The 16,134-nt window shown below is 31.6% G+C and overlaps 2 protein-coding genes across 2 annotated transcripts; both read left to right on the plus strand.

The window, feature by feature from the left end:
* The first annotated feature begins 351 nt into the window (after positions 1-351).
* On the plus strand, positions 352-3,773 carry LOC129303521 (nudix hydrolase 7-like). Its single transcript, XM_054942897.1, has 9 exons — positions 352-864; positions 952-1,145; positions 1,254-1,319; positions 1,528-1,665; positions 2,333-2,410; positions 2,494-2,544; positions 2,638-2,672; positions 2,785-2,893; positions 3,281-3,773. Exons 1-9 carry the CDS (start codon positions 654-656, stop codon positions 3,491-3,493), a joined length of 1,095 nt encoding a protein of 364 aa, XP_054798872.1. The 5' UTR covers positions 352-653; the 3' UTR covers positions 3,494-3,773.
* A 10,308-nt stretch (positions 3,774-14,081) lies between these two features.
* On the plus strand, positions 14,082-16,124 carry LOC129303530 (nitrile-specifier protein 5-like). Its single transcript, XM_054942905.1, has 2 exons — positions 14,082-14,240; positions 14,979-16,124. The coding sequence occupies exons 1-2, from the start codon at positions 14,211-14,213 to the stop codon at positions 15,921-15,923; spliced, it is 975 nt and encodes a 324-aa protein (XP_054798880.1). The 5' UTR covers positions 14,082-14,210; the 3' UTR covers positions 15,924-16,124.
* The last annotated feature ends 10 nt before the right edge of the window (positions 16,125-16,134 follow it).

Below are 16,134 nucleotides of genomic sequence, written 5' to 3' on the forward strand. Positions count from 1 at the left end.
TAGGGAAAGTTATTAAATAATGGAATATTTTATCTTTAAAGCATATACAATCGAAATAAAATTAGAAACTTGATAAATTTTTAGACATAAAATTTTTCTTAATTAAAAAAAAACAAGGAGTGAAATATGAATACTACAAGAAGAATATGTACTGAACCTTTAACATCTAAACTAACTTCCCGTTGGTAAATAAAAAAAAAAAAAATACAGACACTTCCCCGTGAACTCCGAAATATAGAATAGATATTACCACGCAACCGAGAGGTCATATTACCCGAAAAAAAAAAAAAAAACAAAAACAAGAAAATGAAACCCGCGTAACGTCTTGCAACCGGCAACCGGCTGTAGCATTCTCAAGTTAGCGTATTCGTAATGCGAAACTCAGAAGAAAACAAGGTCGAAAGGCGGGAGCATTTTCCCAGATTGGCTGAACGAGTTTATGTATCTTTCTGTTCGTCCTTCTATTTTCATTTTGATTTGATTCCTGTTTCCGTTTTAGTCCTGTACTTTCTTGTTGGTTGCAGGGTTCAAATTTGCCCCAGAAGCTAACCAAAGCAGAGAAATTCACTGACCCATTCAAAGTCTAGCACTCTCATTTTGCATGGAAATTTCCTTCTTGTGCTTGACCCATCCTATAAGAATAACAAGGTATCATGCTACCTCGAAAATCAAAACAGCTAAACACGGGGTCAGAAATTGTCAGCACTTTTGCTCTGCGTGTTTCAGCTTTGATTTTAATGCTCAGAGTTAGAGCTCTGAACCTTTATAATTCTTGCCTTTTGGCAAAGTCTAACTCATTTCTCTCATCTTCCTCTGTCCCAAAGAGAACTCTTCTTGGTTCCCTTTACCGATCCTTCCTAGAAGGTGAGGTTTATGCTTTGAGCTTGAGCTCTTTATTTATTTATTAGTGTGTTTTGATGTTAATCCTATTTGCTTTTGTCATTCCTTTAGGTAACAACATAAGCAACTGTTTGATCCCAAGGGCTTACATGTCGCCTTCCGCAGCTATGGAGGTAATACAAGATAGAGGACTTAATGCCAAGGAGGATAGCTATGGAGGAGTTACAGTTAACGTGGAGGAGCCAATGGATTCCATGGTCTTTGCTTCTCTGCTAAAATTATCAATGTCAAATTGGCGGAAACAGGTAGATTGTCAGTTTTTTTTTTTTTAAAAAAACTATAATACCTCTTTTTGGTTGAATATATATGATTGCTTGTTAGCTGTTGAGAAATAATCGACATGGCTTTAACAGGGAAAGAAGGGAGTGTGGATCAAGCTGCCGATAGGACACGCAAATCTAGTTGAACCTGCGGTGAAGGTAAATGCATTTGCTGCATTAAGATACTGTTTGATATACAGGAAAGTGTTTTCTAAGAAGAAAATGAGATGGTGTATTTCACATTTTTCTTCCCAGAAATCACTTTTTTACCTACCTAACATTGCACAATAGTCCGGGCTAATCTTATGATGTTGGCCTGCAAATTATTTTGGTCATGCTGAGATTTTATACTGATCTTGTTTTGCAGGCTGGATTTAGGTACCACCATGCTGAACCGGATTACTTGATGCTTGTGCATTGGATTCCCAACACTGCTGATACTCTTCCTGCAAATGCTTCACATCGTGTGGGGATTGGTGCATTTGTCATAAATGACAATAGAGAGGTATTCCTTTTTGTGTTTCCAGCTTTCAGTGGGCCAACATTTTGCCTTGTTTAGCACTAGCTAACCAAAGTACCATTGTTTATGTTGGGTCATGGTATAAACTTTGCTGTCAAGAAAATTGAAGGGGAAAAAAATACAAAGCTTAGCTTTGTTTTTTTTTTTTTTTAACTTCTAGTGAATAGTTTGAGCCTGCTAAGTGTATACGAACATGTATTCCTGCATGGTACTTGTTTTCTCACAAAAAGAACAAGTGAATTGTAAAGGCAGTGGCTTAATACATGTTCTTTGAAACATCTTAAGCTTTAATGTAATTGTCCACATATAATGATGTGTGTTGGAAAATATTATCAGTTACACTCCAAGACTCATTGAGGCTTTAACTTTTGGATTGGTAGAGATTCATTAGCAACTGAGGAAAAGCAATACATTTGCTTTATCCAGCAGAGAAATCTGGGTTTTTTATGTTTTCTTATATTAGTTGCCTGAGGACTTGTACATAGAGCAAAAAACTTATTTTCCATAATGAGAATCAAATCTTTTCCCTTTTCAAGTACCTGTGTCAGCATATATTCTTTGATTATCCAGCTAGTTTTTTGGGCTGGAAATTTCTATTTAGTGCTTTCAGAGTGTATTCATAGTAATGAAATTATTTTGTTTCATTTTATAGGTGCTTGTGGTTCAGGAGAGCAATGGTTATTTTAAAGGTAAAGGTGTATGGAAGTTACCTACTGGGACTGTTGAGGAGGTAGTATCTTAAAGTCTAATCTTGATGATTTATTTATTTTGTTTAATATCTTTTTCTGTACATAATTCGGATTGGACTTACAGGGTGAGGATATTGCTGCTGCTGCCGTTAGAGAAGTTAAAGAAGAAACAGCGGTAAGCATACCTAGCCAATCTATTAGCTTTTCAACTCTGTTTTTTGGGACTCGTTTGAAGCCTAATACCTCTCTGCTTTAATTCTTCTTACAGATAGAGACAGAATTTGTTGAAGTTTTGGCTTTCAGGTAGGACTAATGCATCTATTTAATTAGCAAATTTATGTGTTAATCAATAATCATTAGTTGTCAAGGCACAAAGGTTGAATTGTTTTTCTCTTTCTTATCTCTCTTGTATCAGGCAAAGCCATAAGTCTTTCTTCCAGAAATCAGATTTGTTCTTTGTTTGCATGCTGCGACCACGTTCCTTTGATATTCAGACTCAGACCTCTGAAATTGCAGCAGCTCAGGTTTGTTCTGGGGCCTATTCATCTATGAAAAAAAATTTCAACTCCTATTCATTTTCTTTTAAATTCATGAAAATGTTTAAAAGATTTCAACTTTTGTTCACTTATCGGCTTTCATGCTTCTTGCATTCTTGTTTCTAGTTAATAAAGGATGTCTGCTTGTATTGTTTTTTCATCCTGAGATCATCAGAAAAACCAGACCATCACTGTTCCAGATCAATGACAGACATGTCTTCTTTTCATTTGTGGATAAGAAATGTCATTCACATCCCAATATAGCAAAAAAGTGACCAGTAGATACAAATAATGATAACAAGGACATAATAGACATTGCATCTGGTAGATTATATCAATTAGAGGCTGATGTAACTGTCCTTTTGATTCACGCAGTGGATGCCAGTTGAGGAATATGCAGCCCAACCCTTTGTGAAACAAAACTCAGGCTTTGACTCAGTTGCGAAAATATGCTTAGAGAAGTTGGATAGGAACTACACTGGCTTCTCTCCTCTGCCTACAGTGTCATCTTCTGGCAAAAAAACCTGCCTGTATTTCAACAGACACAGTGCTGACCACTTGTTTGCTTCCGAAAATCACCAAGCTTGACTTGTAATTGCTAGTACTATGACCATGAGACCTTCATGGATTATTAAGTTCTTGCTTGCATTATATAGCTATCTATACCTTCCTAAGTTTCCTCATCCTGTTTCATTTTCTTTCTGTAACCGTCTAAGAATGGACGCAGTTTACTTGTGGTTCTGTTATTTGATTTGTGCACATGTAATTCTTTCTCATTTTAGTGACCAAGTGTGTTAGATTGGTTTCATTTTATACACTTTCAATTCTTCAATATTTATATAAAATTTACATTATATATGCTTTTCCATCTCAACCTCTCAATTAAATCCTTGCCCCGCCTCCCTAGTGGTTTAACGTTAATTTTAGTGTTTTAGGTGGTTAATTGATGAACCTCCTAGAACACAACACGTTTACATTGTTACATTTTTTTATCTTTAATATAAAGCAAACTTAATTGACTTTATGTCTATTAAGAAATGATAGTTACATTCTTAAACTGTTAAATAAATATGTCAATTTTTAATTTTGCCCTTCATTGCAATTATTCATAATCATACTAAATTTCTAATAATCCAAATTATAATAAATACATAAGGTATAAAATTTAAAAAAATAAATAAATACCCTAACTTTGTTTTATATTAAGGATAAAAAAGAGAAAATGATAATAAAATCCCTTCAAAATATACAAATGACAAATAGATATTGTGAAATGTGATAATTATTTTTTATTCCTTAGGAACTTGTTTGGCATTTTAGTTTTTTTATAAAATAACATGTATATGAAAATTGTTGAATAAATATGAAGCATTTATTTATTTATTTTGTAACTGTTGGATAATATAAAATATATTGGGTATTTCAAAAAAAAGTTATTTATAATAAATAATATGAATTACCATAACCCTTTATTCAAATATATTTATTTAATTTCATTATTTTTGTAACGAATTTTTAATTATAATTAAAGTAATTTTATTGCCTAGTCTTTTGAAGTCTTTGCCTATAAAAGGCAGTATTGGTGACAAGTTTGAAGCGTGGGTCTTTGAGCTTTTGAAATTTTTCTCTTCTTCTATCATACTATTTTATCTGTGTTGGTATTTGAATTTATCCTGTAAATTTTTATTATTTTGTATTCTTATTTGTTTGTAAGAGAAGTCTATTTAATTTGAAAGACTATCATTGATTAATTAGACATGGCAGAGTAGCTTTTAATGATGATATTTTAGGTCACATCTAAAACTATGATTTTTCTTACTTTTGCCATCAATCATGAAAGCTAATTCCTCTGCTATTGTTTTCATTGATGTGATTCTTATATTATGGGGCTCGCCGCCATTGTGGGCATCGAGAACTGCTGTTTCGTTATGACACTGGTACACAAATTTTTGGTAGCAGCGTTTTGGTAGCCTTGTGTCTTGAACTCGTAATGTGCTTTATCTGCTTGGTCTTATTTTAACGAACATAAAGAAGATGCGGGGCATTGGCTACTTGTTTATATTATTTCTTAAAGTAATTCCAATTGTTTTCTCATAAAGAGAGTTTAACACGGGTTAAAAGGTTGAGCCAACAGACAATTATATAGATTAAAATATAACATGAGCTTTAAAATTCTGCTGTGAAGAAATTATTGTCGAATTTGATTAGAATTTATGATATGATTCAAATTAAGATTTAAAACGTTACATCTCCATGGTTGATTATGATATACATACATTCTTATCATTAAGTATAAAACGATGATTAATCTTGTACTTATAATCTGAGCTTTATTGGTCCAACATGGATATGTTATGCTCATGACATTTTGCTAATTTTATGGCGATTTAGCATTTGACTATATATAACAACAGGAAATGCAGCATACCTTAAGTGCATGTAAACTAGCTATTTATATATCATGCATTGAGTTTTCTTTTAATGCATGATTTTGGTTTGATATATATTTGTTTGTACATATTTTTTTAATTATATCTATGGAGAAAGAGGATTATATATATAATAACCAAAACGTGACTTGTGTTAGTTCAAGTTGATGGTAGATGTGACCCCAATGAAGGAGTGTTGAGGTTGTGGGTTTGATGATATGTTTGTGAATAAAATTAGGTGTTGGGACGTATATGATTTATATAAGTAAGCATATGCTAAAATAGACAATAGTAAATATAAATATCAATAGTACCAAATTTGTCCCATTGTTTGAACTTACTTAAGACATTTAACAATAGTGCATTTGAGCGGTATGTACTCAAGCACAAATATCATATGCTAATGATATTGGTTACAATCAAGGCAAAGTGATGGCCGTTCACGTTCTACTTACAAAATGTTCACGTTCTACTTACAAAATGTTGAAGTCTTCAAAATGTCTCAATGATGTGGTAATTAAGCCATCTGCAATTCATAATTTAGAAACATAACGTTTCATGTGCTTAATTGTGTTTATCTCATTTTTAAAAGTGTTGAGGAGAATATGTTTAGACTTGGCCCATGCCGATTTATTATGGTGCATTTAATTTTTTTTTTTTTTGCAACGATACAAGTTTTTTAATGGGTTGAATATTGGAGGTAGTAAGTTATTATTGGCATGTTGTTGATTATATTTTCGTAGCAATAGACTACTTGAATTTTGTGTTCATGATAACAAATGAATGTGGAGGTGGAGTTTTAACCTTGTGTTTGGCTTGTGGTTTTAGGCTATATCTGTCATTAATCTGTAATAAAACATTGTTATGACAAATTAACACTTACATTGAATTATGAACTATTATCGTCCATTGAAATTTTTTTTTTTACTGGAATTTTATGAAACTGTTGTTTTTCTTTTTTCTTTTAAAATTAAGTCAATGTACATACAATGGTGAAATGATTACAAAGATATGGGCTTTCAGAACAAAAATCAAAAGCCCAGGAAAATAGCTTGGCAAACTACAACTTAAAATGAGAAGAAAGACAACAAAAACAGAATAGAGAATGAGTTCAAGAAAAAACCAAGATTTGACCCTCCTTACAATATTTTCGAGCATGCAGATGATAATTTTTAAAGCTTGCACAAACGAGATAAGTAACCAGTTTAAAAACTGGTTTATTAAGAAAAGGAAAAAGTACTGCGACCTATTGAGCAAGTTGATTTCCTTTGAAAATGGAAATCAAAGTTTGAAAAAAGATCCCGTAGGATTTGAGTTGCCAAAGACAAAACAGCTTTGGCCTTTGAGATAAATATTTGCATTGACGAAAATAAAACAAGAAAGGATCAAATTACAAAACCAGCAAAGAAAGAACAAACTAATTGAGACAAAAAAAAAATTAAAGAAACATAAAAGCCAAACAACAAAATGACTTCTAAAAACCAGCAGCACACGTATATGGACCTCCATGAGGTTGCCATCCATGAAGGTTCCCTACAGAATCATTCATGCAAACAGGGTTTTTTGGTTGAAACCCCACTGAACCCAGACAAATTATGCGACCCTATTTCATCGTTATAAAGCAAAGCATTTGTGCATTTTCGAAGCAAAGACGTTGGAGAGGCAGAGACTGGCAAAGCAGTTGATATGAACCCGATCTCATCTAAGGATGAACCGGTTGATGGCAAAACAGAAGTAGGAGATGCAACATCATTGTGATGACGACACAAATAGGGGAGGAACCCATGAGAAAGGTTTAGATGACCACCATTCAAGTCATTAATAAGCAAAAAGTCGTAAAATGAGTGGCCTACCACAGGCATAACTCTGATATATTCCTCATCCTAGAGATTGAGTACCGACAGCTCACTCGAAGTTTTACTTTAGATAGTAAGTGTGAGTACAAGCAGTAAAATCCTAATGAGGTAGAAGTGAAACTTGCACCCACATAAAATGACATCAGAAATGATGAAAAAGGCTCTTATTCAGTGAAGACATGTTGTGTTACTGAGATGAGTGAGCCGTCAACTGTTAATAAAATACCTTGATAATTTTGAGAAAGAAACACTTGTGAGGCTGCTTTGCGAAAATTATTATCAAATGGTAGAAACAGAGTTTATGAACATAATTTAGATCTTTTAATCCAAAGCACATATGAGCTGTCTATGAAATCTAATGCTTTCCTTTTTCTACAGCAAGAAAAACCTGAAGCCCCATGCATGTCGACACCTGTGAAATTGTAATTTTGCCTAATACCTTTGAAAGCGATAATGTTGTTATATGCAGTAGATATATATAGCATATGTGTTAGGATTAACGAAAATGTTAGGCTTGACTAATGAAAGGTGGCATATAGCAATGGTCTATGATGGAAATATATTTTGAAAACCTTTTATCAGGTTATTCGAATTGTTTTGTTTAATTTTGTCATTTATATGTTAAAATTATAAAATATGAGATAAGTCAAAATGATATTTCGCATGGGACATGAATGATTTCTTTGTTGGGCTTGTTAGTCGTATCTAGTAGCGCTGGTCTCATTGTTGGATAAATAATGTTTGGCACATGAATGATAATCATCTCCCGAGAGTGTCATAATTGAGATTAGTTCCTTTGTTTAAGGAATTAGTGTGTGACATATAAAATATTTTGAAAGGGTAGAATTTGAGTTAAAGGAAAATAAATGTGGGGCTGTGCAATGTGCATACATTTTATGCTCATGGTGACTTTAAAATTATAAGAAATTCTAATTTAATTAGAATGTGATGAGATTATATGTAATTAGAATTATTGTTATTAGGCATAAAAATACTTTTCATGTAATTGAAATATTTGAAAGTATGGGGTACCTTTTTGCGTGGAATAGCTTGAAAAAAAAAGTTATTTTGCTTTGCTTAAAAAATGTGTCGTGCCAAAATATTAGCCTCATTTTCTAAATGTCAAAATATTGTTTTGTGTTGTGATTTATAGAGAAAAATTAATTAAGAGGAGGTTATTATTTCCATGAGGGAAAAGTTTGTTAATTATAAAATTTTTGTGGCCTAAAAATAAGCATCATGTTGGTGGCATAAATTTAATCATTTGTTTAATGTAAATAAATGTATTTTGAAATAAGTGCATGACCTATTTAATTATCTTGGCATAAATATTCATTGTTGTGAATAATAATTTGTTTATGTATTGTGGTCTTATAAAATAAATGAAATATTCAAAAAATATTGTGAATTATAATATTGTGTATAGTGAATTCCTGTTGTATAAAAATACGGATGTTGATTGAACTGTAAATTCATAAGTGAAAATCCACTAGAGATAATCCACATTTAGTAGTGATGAAAACGAATATGATGATAGGTCCATAATAGAGTTATAATGTATTACTTTAATTGGAGGCTAAGTTGTGAAAAATCTTCTCAGCAATTATTTTGGTGTAAAACAAACACTTAGTGTTGATGAGCATTCCCATGTCGCTAACATGTTTTTTCTTTTTAAAAAATAAAAATGGGATGACTTTATTGCTCAATTTATATATGCATGAACAAACTTTAAAGAGTTTAATACATTAATTAATGTTAACCCCATGATATAGTTATGTTGTGTGGAGATTGAGATTATCAAGTAGTCTCATAAGAAGACGAGACAAACGAATGTTTGAAGGATACCATAAATGTTGGTACCACATATAATGAATTTTCATTATACTAAAATAATAAAGTGATTGAATTTTATATTAAGATGAGGAAAAATTCATTGGTAGGCAAATAAAATATTATGTAAGCCAAAGTATATTACTTTGAGATTAGCTAGTAATAAGGCTAAGTAGTTGAGAAACTTCTCAGTGAATAATATTACATTGAGAGTAAAACTGACGCATATTATGTCGATGATTTGTGTAATTGCCAAATGGTGATAGTCATTGCAAAGAGAACGATAGCATCGGTAGATATTATTTAAGATACAATTAAACATGCTAAAAGAGAGAGTTATCTCAATTGATTATGTGAGATCAGATGTAAATTTGATAGATCCGTTAACTAGCCACTAAGAATGATTGTAATTATTAAAATGTCAAGGAAAATGAGACTTAAGCTTATTTAAAATTAATGGTGATGGCAACCTAATTTTTATGATTGAAGATCCCATGAAGGTGGTTCAGTGCGTAAGAATAAGTCACTTATTAATTTTGTTAGCACTAAATTTTTTGTTCTTTTCTATGACTTAAAAAAGTGCTAGAATGCATTAATCAGAAGCTGAGCAAAAGCTCTTAATAATTTTCATAGTCCTTTTGGAAGGTATATTCATTGCATATACACTTGATGATAGAACCTATACAAATTTAGAGTGAGGTCGCTTCTATGAGATCATAATGAAATCTTTTCAGCATTTGTTAAAACTAAAAACATGCATGGCCGATAATATACAAAACCATTGTTTATAATAGAAATTATAGGGGGTATAATCCAACTAATGAGGCTTTTAGTACATGCCTAAGATCTGTTGGTTCAATAATAAGTTACACCAATTTTTCTGTGTGGTAACTTTTATTGGTCAAGGTTTGGCTCAAATCAAAAGACACTAGATTGAAAGTGATTATCTTATATGTGAATAACTCAAATGATTGCGTTTCTTTTGACATATGTGGAAAATTGTTGTAGTCATATCAAAAAGAAAAGTTCCATGTTACTCAAATGAATGGTGGCCAAAGTCCATGTATACTAAGGTGTGAACTTGGACAAGTAAATGGACTTAGAGAAGAAGTACACCTATGCCAACTAGTTAGATGTGATATTGGGTAATTTTTTAAAATTTTGAAAACTATTTTACAAAGTTACAAAATTATTTGTATAAAATAGTTTTTAAAAAATTTCTTTTTTTTAAATATGTGGGAGATTATTAAATATTATCAAATATATTGGGTATTTCAAAAAGAAGTTATTTGTAATAAATGATATGAATTACCATAACCCCTTACTTAATGTATTTATTTAACCTCATTATTTTTATAACACACTTTTAATTGTGATTAAGGTAGTTTTATTGCTTAGTCTTTCTAAGTCTTTGCTTATGAAAGGTAGCACTAGCCACAAGTTCAAAGCATGGGCCTTTGAGCTTTTGTAATTTCTCTCCTCTTCTATCATATTACTTCATTTGTGCTAGTATATGAGTTTATTTTTTAAATTTTTATTGTTTTATGTCCTCATTTTTTTTATAAGAAAAGCTTGTTTAATCTTGAGAAGCTGTCGTATGAACAATATGATGTGGCAAAATAGCTTTTAAAACAATGTTTTCGAGGAGGATTCAAACTATAATTTTGCTAGCAGTAATATACATGAAAATTATCATAGGTTTTCGGTGTGAGATCAAATCAATTGATCTTGATGTTACCCAAAGAAATTTAATAAAAGAGTTTTATGAGAATAAGGAAGGCAAATATAATTAAAAAAAATCTCAAAGTCATTTAATAAATGAGTTTTATGAGAATAAGGAAGGCAAATATAATTAAAAAAAATCTCAAAGTCAGCCGTTATGAAATTGATGTATCATGTACAGATTTTTAATATAAATTATTTTGTAGTTTCTATTTATAAACTGCTAGATTGATTATTACCATCAATATTAAAGAAAACTTTATTATTGTTGAATTTGTCAAGACATTGATTCACTGTTTAATAATTGGTTGTGACTAAATTAATATATTTAAAATAATTTAAGACTAAAATAAAAAGAAATAATCATCCATAATATCAAAAATTAGTATTTAAATTCAAAGAAAAATTATGCAAGGTAAAAAAGGTCATATCCATAGATTCTCCATCATCTTGATGCAAGCTTTATATACTTATTTCATAATTATAATTCATAATATTAGAATACAAATGTTACATGCATATTTCTTGCATGTTTATTTATTTTCTTTCCTTTTCCCCATATTTTTTTTGGTATAGATAAGCATAAAGTGTTTACATGGATTAAGATTTAAACATAAAAAACAAGTGACTGGCCGATCAGTCCAACTATATATAAATTCAAGACTTCTGGTTTCCTAGTTTTTTATTATATCCATAGTGGATACTATACCGTTTAATAGTTCAACATATCAAACTGGCCAACCCAATTCTCAAAAGTATTGATTAATAGTTAGTACAATACTCCACCCCATAACTCACAAGATTACCATCAACGTCAGAGTAGTTGTAACTATGTATGATGAAAAACAAAAAACAAAAATCATGAGTCATATGATTCCCTTTATTGGCTGACTTTTGTGAATTATAAATTCATTTCTATTAAAATAAAAATAAAAAGACCTATTGATAATGGTTATGATATTAAAAAGGGAGTAAAGTGGTTCATCATCTGTAGTGTAAATTAAATCCACCTAGTGGATAATAAGTTTATATCAAATAATGTCAAACTAACTCAACTTAGAGTTAGATGACGAGACATGATGCATGCTTGTGAAGAGAATCAAAATTTAATATCCAATTGATGAATTTATTATATGAAAATACAAAACAACCCTAATACAAATTGCCACTTCATATATTTATTTTTTGTTAATTAGTTAATTAATTTATTTATTCTGGAATTCATTTGATCCGGACATTGCAGCTTTGTATGATTTTCGTCCTTTTCCGAAATGTCAAGATCAATTACAAAATTATTTCGTTCAATAAAAATTACATAATAATCAACCTTTATCACTGTTTATTAATGAGGGAAAATAACTGCTTTCTTACTGCAAGTTATATTTATCAGTTAAGCATAAACACAAAAAATTAATGACTTTTATGTTAAAAAATGATTAATATAATTGGGTTATTGATTAAAACAAAATAAAAAATGACTACTTCTTTTCTGTAAATTTATTATTTATAAATTAATTAGAAAATGACTAAAAATGATTAATTTAGTTACATTTGATTGATAAACAAATTTACAAAAAGAAAATAATTATTTTCTATTATGTTCCGTTCAATATTCTAACTAAAATAGTCATTTTTCAATATATATAATAGACATGTAGGGCATATATGTTATTTCGTTAAAAATCAAATACAAGCTAAATCTTCATAAACTAATTAATAATTATCACATCTCACGATACTTAATTCTAATTTTTATTTTTGTATCGTTTTCTCTTTATTTAAGTAGTAATTATCACATCTCACGATACTTAATTCTCATTTACATTTTTTTATCGTTTTCTCTTTATTTATTTCAAAAAACTATAACTTAGTATCGAGAAGTAGACGTATCTTCATCAAAGGCTTATTGTTCATCATTTAATTTAGGATAAATTAATAAATTACTCTTTGAACTTTTGGCTTAGTAGCATCATAGATCTTAAATTTATTTATTATACAAATGATTTCATTAACTTTTAAAAATATTACAATTTGGCATTTGTTATTTAGAAAAGTTAACTTTAACTATTATTAATTAAAAAATGATAAAAAGGACATAAAAATTACAATAAAAGTTCTTTAGTCATTTTTTGTAATTTTTTATATCATTTTTTATTATTTTATGATTAACTAATGGTTAAGATTAATTTTTATTAACAAAAGAAGCATATTGCTTTGTTTTCAAAAGTTGAATAAATAATTTATATAATAAATAAGTTTAGGAAATATGGTGTTAATGAATATAAAGTTTAAGGACAATTTCCTCATTTAATCTTTAATTTTTAATAAAAATACCGAAAAAAGTTAATAAGAACCTTTTTTTTCTAAAAAAGCGTGACGGTGCAAATTACAAGAAATTAGTTGGCTTGATCTGAAAAACAAAATGGTAATAGAAGAGAATAAGTTTTCGAATCACAACAATTAAAAGTGAACTGGTAAAATGAGTGAAAGAAAGTCTTATGAAGATATGGAAAGATTCGACCATCTAAATGAAATATGAAATGGCTTTATGAAGTAATGACGAGAAATAGTGATAATTAACCATAATTAAAACATTGATACTATGTTCGAATATATATGAATTTGGATTTAAATTTAAGCCAAATTTATTATTTGAATAATTAAAAATGAATAGATTTGGCTCTAAACCCTAAATTCAAATCTAAGTTTTACCTCAATCTTTTTATAATTTGAAATCATTTCTAAACTTTTATTATTTTAAATTTTAACTCAATCTCTTTTATATTTAACCCAAATACACAAAAGCATAATTGGCCTGCCAACGATATTTAGACTAGATTGCTAAAATTGACAGAACCATGTTGCCACCATTAATCAGGACCAAACCACTACTGCTAACTGGGACTGCACTGTTGGTGCTAGCTATGGCTAGATGGCCGACTTCAGTTGGGATCGAACCCCTTGTGTCGATAGGGATTGGAGTGCAGGCGACAATCCAAACCAGACTGCCAACTTCTATTGAGATCAGACCGCTAATAATTTAAATTCATAATTTAAATTCACCCATCTAAAGTAACCTAAAAGAATTAGGATTGAATTTATTGAAAAATACTATTGGCATAACATATCAAACTAAGATTTAAATAACATTAAAAAAGATGCCTACATTTAATATTATTTTGCTGATTGGTTTAATTAAAAAAAAGAACATGCAAGTAATTAAATAAAAATAAATCCAAAAGCCTCACACAACCTATAAATAATGACTAATTATATAAAGAAATATATTGAAAAGAAAATCACTCAAGTAAGAGCAATATTACTCATGATATTTGGGCCGATCATATTTCATATTTTCCTTTAACTTTCAACTCTATATAAAGGCATCCGTACCAATCGGTCACGCTCGTGAAGAGAGCTACATTTGGATTTTGGGCATACGTCAGAGCTCTTCTGAGAGTCTCAGAGATGGCTGTGGTCGAAGGCAAATGGGTTAAGGTCTCTGACCCTCTTCGTCTTTCTCTTTAATCTTCTCTTCTTTTGTTTCTTCGCGATTTTCTTTTTCATTCCTCTTTCAATTTGTTCATAATTTTTGGAAATCTCAACCGATTATTTGCTTCTCTGAAAATTGATAAGATCTGTTTCTCCTTCTTATTCAATATTCATCCGCTTCTGTGATTTCCTGATTTGGTTTCTCTAAACACTCACCCTCTGTCTAATTCACAACACTTCCTCTTGCAAATTTAAGATTTGTTGCATCTTCTTGTTACGCAATTAATTGACAGTTACTCTTCCTTTCATGATCTAGGATTTAAAAAATACTTAAAAAATCTAAAACTAGTACTAAACTGTTAAACTACTGGAATAACTAGTAGAAGATCTGTGTTAATTTTTCCACCAAAAAAAAAAATGCATGAAATGACAGAAAAATTTGGATAAATCGGCAAATTGGGACTCATTTGTACTTCCCCACCTTACTTAGGTTTCTGAGGGTAGAGGATTAGATGGAGATTTTAACGCAAAGCCATCTTTTGATTGTTTCACTGTTAAATTTATCTCCCTAATACTAATTTTAGTCTCTATCATGAACAATATCAAGCTATCACTTTACTCTGTTCTGCTTAATTCCTGGGGAAAAGTATGTTCGTATATCATGCCTTCAGAATCTGGGAATAAAAAAGAATATACATAGAATTAACTTACATGATTTTTTTTTTTTTGGTTATTTTTCCCCAGCTAGAGCAGAATGGAACAGGGCCTGGGGCAAGGAGTTCACATGCTATTGCCATAGTAGGGCAGAAGGTCTATGTATTTGGGGGTGAATTTACGCCTCGTGTTCCCGTGGACAACAAGCTCCACGTGTTCGATCTCGAATCTCTGACATGGACTGTGGCTGACGTTTCCGGCGACATCCCGCCGCCACGCGTCGGTGTTACAATGGCTGCAATCGGAGACACCATCTTCGTCTTTGGTGGCAGGGATGCTGAGCACAAAGAGCTGAATGAGCTCTATTCTTTCGATACAAAGACTAACAAGTGGACCTTAATTTCCACCGGAGTCGTCGGACCACCTGACCGGAGTTACCACTCAATTACCGCCGATGACCTGTATGTTTATGTCTTCGGTGGTTGTGGTGTCTCCGGCAGGCTCAATGATCTGTGGGCATTTAACGTTGCAGAGAACAAGTGGGTGCAATTTCCTTCTCCCGGGGAAAATTGCAAAGGGAGAGGTGGGCCTGGGCTTGCAGAGGCCCAAGGAAAAATATGGGTCGTTTATGGCTTTACTGGCAACGAAGCCGACGATGTGCATTGCTTTGATCTGGCCCAAAAGAGCTGGGCCCAAGTGGAAACAACCGGTGAGAAGCCCACTGCTAGGAGTGTATTCTCTAGTGTTGCCATTGGGAAATACATATTCATATATGGAGGAGAGATAGATCCTAGTGACCTGGGTCATCTGGGCGCCGGCAAGTTCTCCGGTGAGGTTTATGCGTTGGACACAGAGACATTGGCATGGAAACGACTTGATGATAAGCCGGGTTCCGGCGGTCATCCTGGACCTCGGGGATGGTGTGCGTTTGCCAGTGGCCAGAGGGATGGCAACGAGGGGTTGTTGGTTTATGGGGGGAATTCACCGAGTAATGATCGTCTTGATGACATTTTCTTTTTCACTCCTCTCTCATAGTTTCGTGGTAAATGATTGGCGACTTTGTAAAATTGCGTCATGTTGTGAATGAATAATTTGTTGTAACGTATAGGATCGTGGTGGCAGTGTAATGGTATGTGATCTTTAGCTAGGAAAGTTTGGTGTGTAACGTGACATGAGTCCACTTTGGAGAATGCTTGTGTGTTGAAATGAAGTTGCAAGAATGACTTGGAGTTGAAAGTTCGTGTTT

This window comes from Prosopis cineraria, unplaced genomic scaffold, assembly GCF_029017545.1.
Source record: "Prosopis cineraria cultivar Desert tree isolate PC_DT_omini unplaced genomic scaffold, ASM2901754v1 PC2, whole genome shotgun sequence".
Lineage (NCBI taxonomy): Eukaryota > Viridiplantae > Streptophyta > Magnoliopsida > Fabales > Fabaceae > Prosopis > Prosopis cineraria.